Source organism: Chelmon rostratus, chromosome 20, assembly GCF_017976325.1.
Source record: "Chelmon rostratus isolate fCheRos1 chromosome 20, fCheRos1.pri, whole genome shotgun sequence".
Classification (NCBI taxonomy): domain Eukaryota; kingdom Metazoa; phylum Chordata; class Actinopteri; order Chaetodontiformes; family Chaetodontidae; genus Chelmon; species Chelmon rostratus.
Genome location: NC_055677.1, coordinates 6,218,207 through 6,224,377, shown reverse-complemented (window position 1 = coordinate 6,224,377; position 6,171 = coordinate 6,218,207). Strand labels below are relative to the sequence as shown.

At 40.6% G+C, this 6,171-nt stretch overlaps 1 protein-coding gene across 1 annotated transcript; it reads right to left on the bottom strand.

The window, feature by feature from the left end:
* Positions 1 to 319: 319 nt before the first annotated feature.
* On the bottom strand, positions 320 to 5,205 carry LOC121623917 (inositol monophosphatase 1-like). The gene is made up of 9 exons (XM_041961448.1): positions 5,084 to 5,205; positions 4,011 to 4,105; positions 3,725 to 3,864; positions 3,524 to 3,628; positions 2,795 to 2,840; positions 2,598 to 2,706; positions 2,088 to 2,196; positions 721 to 872; positions 320 to 539 (listed from the first exon to the last, which is right to left on the bottom strand). Exons 2-9 carry the CDS (start codon positions 4,071 to 4,073, stop codon positions 412 to 414), a joined length of 852 nt encoding a protein of 283 aa, XP_041817382.1. The 5' UTR covers positions 4,074 to 4,105; positions 5,084 to 5,205; the 3' UTR covers positions 320 to 411.
* Between the last annotated feature and the right edge of the window lie 966 nt (positions 5,206 to 6,171).

Sequence of the window (6,171 nt, the reverse complement as noted above, 5' to 3'; positions counted from 1 at the left end):
AAGACAGCGATCAATCTCAGGCAAGGGCTGTGGGTGGGGGCGTGGCAGAGTAGAAAACAAATATCTCCCTTAATGTGAATCTACAGACTGAATAATTCACGTTTCATGTAGGATAAAACGCACACATGGACAGCCCCACGCTAAAAAGCTATACATGGAAGAGAAGTGCTAAATTACAGCTGCTGCCCACTTCAATCAATATTTTTGACTGACAAATCGCAGAAGGGTAATCAAATGTAACCCGGAGGTCACATCAGCTGGCGACTGAATTGAAATTATGTGCAGCCAAAAAGCAGAGTATGCAAATTGAGACAATCAGTGGTGATTAAAGCACAGAAAGTTTATTTACGACACACAGCGACAGAGTGGACTTTTCCTCTGCTTCTCGTTTTGAAGAGCGTTTGTATCTTCTCATTTCTTCTGCGTCGGAGCGTCGTCCCTCACCACTGGGAATATTTCAATTTCCTTGATGATCCGCGCAGCAATCAAGTCGTTGTTTGCTGAAACCATCCTTCGAGACATCAAATCGAACGGTCCCCCTGAATAGTCAAACAAAACCTTTATTAAGAGTGGTTTCAAAAAAATACAGATCCTGCTTTTAGCCCCAGTGTTCACTCATAACCTTCTGACTGATTAACTTTAATTTGTAAGATTTTGCATTCACTTCAGTGCTGCTTCCTCGCGTCATGCTCCTGTGATCGCATTTGAAAGCATACGCACCATCGACATCCAGCAGTATTCCTCCGGCTTCTTTGACGATAACCGCTCCAGCAGCAATGTCCCAGCAGTGGATCCCAATCTCAAAGAAGGCCTCAACCGCCCCCGACGCCACCAGACACATGTTAGTGGCAGCTGTCCCAGACCCACGGAGCCTGTCAGGACGGATCAATTAGAGATGAATGAATACGAGTAGGCTGCACTGCTGCAGCAAACAGTAACTGTAGATGCAATGAAGTAAAGAAGGTTAAAATATTTTCAGGCTGTACAGCAAACTCTGCAAAAGATAGAAAAGCTGAAGTGTCTTAATTTTATGCCTTTTTAAGACTGCTCATGTTACAAACGTAGATAACTGCCAATGTAGAACCTACATGAAGCCTAAAACATGCAGATACTGCATTCTGACTTTAAATAATTCTTAAGGAAAGCAAAAATTCGTCACTGATTTTTTCCAGCGTGAAGCTGTTTTGCTAGTCGTCTCTGTCTGACTTATATTTCTATCTAAAACAACATAATGAATTGATTTACAATGCAATAAATGTGATTTCAAGGAAGAATAACAACACTGAATTCCACTGTTGTCAAAAGTTGACATGGTAGTAACCGCTACTCTGTTAAGCTAGTTAGCCTAGCAGGAGTTTAGTTAGCTGTTTTTTCAGTATCATAAGTGGATGTAGCTAAGCCTCGTGTCGCTATGAGCTGAAAGTCAGTTTAGCGAAATGGATATTTTACATTACAGCTACAGAAACGTGATTTTTTAAAATAAGTTGTCTATTAAAAGAAACTATATTTTGATTGGGCTCTTTATTGGCTGTATGAAAAAAATGTACCCTGTTTTGTCTCTGTCTGTATAGTGGAATACTGATATAGTGGTAAGCTAGTTTAGCTTAAGCAGGAGTCTAGCTACCTGTTTTTTTTTCATCATGTTTGAATGTAGCCTCATTTAGTTCTTTGGACTATTTGAATTACCAAGAAATAATCAAAGTAGGTACGTTTCAATAACAGATAACAGCTATAGGGAAAAACAATATGTGCATTTATTTTTTATCTGTGGCTAACTAAGGCTAGCTGTGGCTTCATCATTAGCTAGCTTTCACTTGATACAGGTCTCTAGCTTTAGCTGTTTCTTTCTTATTGCATTAAGCACAACGGTGGCTATGAGGAACAAACGATCAAACTAGTGTGCAGTTATGTGGTTTAGCCTGGTTTTTTAGCTCTACCGTGTGATCACAGCAAACTGGAGGAAAGCTACACATTTTTAAGGAATAATAATGTCAGATTCCTGTTTTTACTCAATTTTGAAGCATTTGCAGTGCAGGGTGGCACACAGCATAATAATAAGTGAGTGTCTATGCGTTAAGACCACTTACCCATGCACTGGGATGCGCAGGATCCTCTGCATGGTGGAGAAGATCTTGGTTACTTTTTCCGGGCTTCTGTCAGTTCCATGCTCAGAGATGATAATGGACTTGTTGATATCTGTAATTACAGCATTCTAAAAGGTTTACTATTACATAATTACAGTTGTGACAGTGATTATAAAGGTGCACACTCACACACCCAGTACCAGTCGAAAGTCCTCCAAACTGAATGTGTATAGCCTTTCTGCTCTAAATGATTCTGCTTGAAGGCTTTATAAATACATTGTTTGAAAAAATATTTCACCTTGAGGTCCTCGATACGGAAGTGATGATGAATTGATATGTTTCCAGTACTCAACTTCAGTTTCAAAAGCAGTGCAAAGCATGGCACATGTCTGTGGTCACTGCAAAGCTCCATGTTATTGTGTGATTTCCTAGGCTTCGTGACCTTTTTCATTCTCAACAGGCTGCAAAATTATTCATCTTTTGACTGCTTTGACACAGAAATATGTCTACTACCTTTAACATCGGACACTTGGATTTGTTCATCATCGCAGAAAGCTCCCTTCCCCCTCCTCGCTTTGTACATCTTGTCCTCCAAGCAGCTGTACACCACACCAAACTCCAACTGAAAACAGAAGCCATTCCTTTAGCTTTCATGTGCTAAGCATGGCTAAACTCCTTTTATCGATGCTCTGTTGTTTGATTTGAATTACCTCCTTGTTGACAGCAAAGGCAATAGACACAGCCACGAATGGGAATCTGGAAAAAAAAATAAATAAATAAAAAAAAGTCAGAATGTGCTATTACATTGCCAGTAAAAGTACTTTTTTTCTTACCAAGGGATTCAAAAATCTAATGTTGGACTGTTAAATATCTATAAGATTATGAAGCTGGTGCATGGAGACACTTAGCTTAGCATGCAGGGTGGCTCCAGGTGGAAACAGCTAGCCTGGCTCTGTTCAAAGATAACAAAATCTGCACAACCAAAAAAAAAAGCACTAATTTGCTCTTTTGTTCAGAGCCAGACAAGCTATTTCACCCAGCATCCAGTCTTTCATGCTATTGTCAGATACCTGACTGCAATAATCTAACTCTCGCCAAAAAAGCGAACAAGCATATGACCCCAAATGTCAAATTACTGCTTGAACGCTAGGTTAATGTGCAGCAGCTGCTACCTGACCCCCTTAAAAATCCACAGCTCAAAAAGTAAGACTTAAAAGCCATATATGGTTGTGTTAAGAGCCAATGAATCACTGAGTCTAATGCAGTGCTCGACAATTAGCCATGCAGATACTGTGAATAATTGTTGCCATAATGCAATAAAACCTCATCTATTAGTTCATTTAAGGAGAAATTACACTTCTAATGCTTAGTTCAACTGTTCAACAGAAAGTAAATCCATGAACACAACAATGTGTCCTTTGGCAACGCTGACATCGTACCCATGGACGAAGTTAGTGGTGCCGTCCACAGGGTCGATGATCCATGTAGGTTTGTCGGTCAAGATGCATGGCTCCCCCTTTGCCACCGACTCCTCCCCGATGAAACTGCAGCACAGAACAAGCGATGGAGCGACGTCAAGATCTGACAAACAGCACGCAGAGAAAGGTTCGTGTGTAGGTGTGTGTCTGCGTGCGTCTCACCAGTGTGTGCCTTCGCCGAATTCCTGTTTCAGAGACCCGATGATGATTTTCTCCACCCTCTCATCTGTCTTAGTGACCAGGTCTACAGTGGAGCTCTTTGTCATGACCCTTATTTCACTTTCCCCGGCTTTCCTAATTTCCTACACAGATGGGATATTATTGAGGTTAATATACGGTATATTTTGATTAGAAAATCCCAAAATTCTCAAGTTTTACCAAAAGTTGCAAACTCCAGGGAGTACATACGGAGTACATTTAGAGGCTATTACAGATGACTCTTACGTACCGCTCCAGCTTTTCTTGCCACTTCAACAGCAAAGTCATACGCCTTCTGCCATGGGTCAGCCATGATGTTTGTATTGGGGGCTTACTGAGGAGAGCCTGTAAAATGAATGAAGTTTGGAAAGAGCCATAATGACTCGTAAATGCATAAAAGTGCATCTTAAATAAAGAGAAGCTAACAATTAGGAGCGCGTGTGACGTAAAAAGGTGTAGACGCCTTGTCTCTGAGGCCCTCAAAACAATACTTCCAAACATGCATGCTGAGCACACTCCTCTTGTAAAAGACTGAGTTACATAACACTTCCGCAGCTGGCTGACTGTCTGTCCTGCATTGTTCTGAATCACCACCACAGGCCACAGGTTTTAGGCTTCAAAATCATCGCAATTAATAAGCCGCCGCTGGCAAAGGTGCAGGTTTGGCTTCAGAAGTCGGGGTAGTGCACAAAAAGTCAAAGGTTATTGAATACATAAATACAAATACCAAGATGTGAATGAATTTCCTGTATTTTATGTTTGACAATTTAGAAAATAACACATTATTGGTCTTACTTGCATAAAAGTACATACGTATTACCATCCTCAAATGATAAAAAGTACTGCAGAGTGGCCCATATCAGAATAATTTATTTACAGGATTCTAATTATCAACGCATTACTGTTGCAGCTGGTAAAAGTTGGGCTTTAACTACTTTATATACTGTCAGGTAGCTTTATCCATAACAATACATCAAAATGTATTAGTTCATTTTTATTTTACATTAACAATCTGAATCCGCAGAGTAACAAGTGACTCAAGTCAAAAAAGTACAATACTGGCTGGAAATATTAAAGCAAAGTATAAGTATTTCAAATCTGTACAACAGTAGAGTAAATATACTTATATTCCACTATTCTATGTGTAGTGTAGTGGCTTTTCTCTATGAAGCCACCCTCACAGAGTTTTTGTTGTCATACAAAAATGACCCAAAAAAAAAAAAAGAAGAGTTATTCGACCACTATCCATCTGCTGATGATAAACACACCACTGCTGGCACACATGTATCACCCATGCAGGTCTGAAATGAAAGGAAAGCTTACCTTGTGAAGTCAGGCGGGGCTGTCAAAGGTATAGCTCCTAGACACTCGTGCACCTTCTTTTGAAAAACTCTAAGTTGCCTCATTGCAGAGATGAAGCAACTTCACAAAGCTGGCATGACAGAGTGGGAAAAGTACTAGCACCACCCTCACGAGTTTCCTCACAGCAACCCGAGGGCCGAAAAAAAAAAACATTCTGTGCTTGTGAAGGCAGCACAGATGCCACATTTATTGTACGGCGAGTGCATGTACGGCCGCATAAGTGGAAAATTTTTGTGCGTCTTTGTCATCCTCCTGAGACGTCCTCTCAGAATGTGGAGGTGTCACAGGAAGACACCCCCCCCCCATGAAGGTCTGTCACATATGTGCGTGCAGCAGCTGACATAGCAGGTCATTAAATGCTGAAAAAATGCAGCAAAGAAAATTCTATACTCCTCTTGTTGATGTGAGCTCATAAACACTCATAAATCACATTTGCGGAGGTGAAACTCTTACATTTTTGGGAGAAATAAGTACGTTCAAGCTCCTGACTTAGTTTTGACATTGGATTTTGCATGGCAAAGAAAGCCCCTGTCAGTTTTACATTTCCTGCCAGTTTCACAGCTATTGAGCTTTCCCTTCATGTCCTTTTATTGTATTCCACAAGTGGAAAATACTTTGAAAGGTTCCTGGGTGAGTCAGCGTAGATTATGTGTGCATACATGCCCGTTTCTCACTGTGGTGTGCTCAAAGTCTCGACAAAATCCTCATGAGCTGCATGAAAGCATATACTGTTATGCATATCTGCATGTATCTGTATCTGCATTTATGAGTCAAACTGCTTATCAGAACTTTTCATTCCTGCAGCTGTTAATGCTCAGACATGTAAGAGCATGCAGCAATCACATCTCATTGTGAGGTGAGGTAGCTTAAATGCTCTCCTCCTCTGTGAGAGAATCAGCACAACCAGGACAGGAAGGTACAAATATCAAACAATATGTGATGATGGCGGTTAAAGTTTACATAGGTCTAATGTTTTGACCCCAATATGACAAAGTTTGGTGCACTTGGAGAGAATAAAAGACTAGTCTCTGAGTCTTTGGGCTACTTCT

Bases quoted from the DNA above. Each gene is read 5' to 3' on its own strand.
- LOC121623917 (XM_041961448.1), bottom strand. From the start codon at position 4,073: ATGGCTGACCCATGGCAGAAGGCGTATGACTTTGCTGTTGAAGTGGCA. The intron at 3,629-3,724 runs GTGAGACGCACG...TCTGTGCTGCAG, and splicing joins TTCGGCGAAGGCACACACTG to TTTCATCGGGGAGGAGTCGG. The intron at 2,841-3,523 runs GTACGATGTCAG...TTTTTTTTCCAG, and splicing joins ACCACTAACTTCGTCCATGG to ATTCCCATTCGTGGCTGTGT.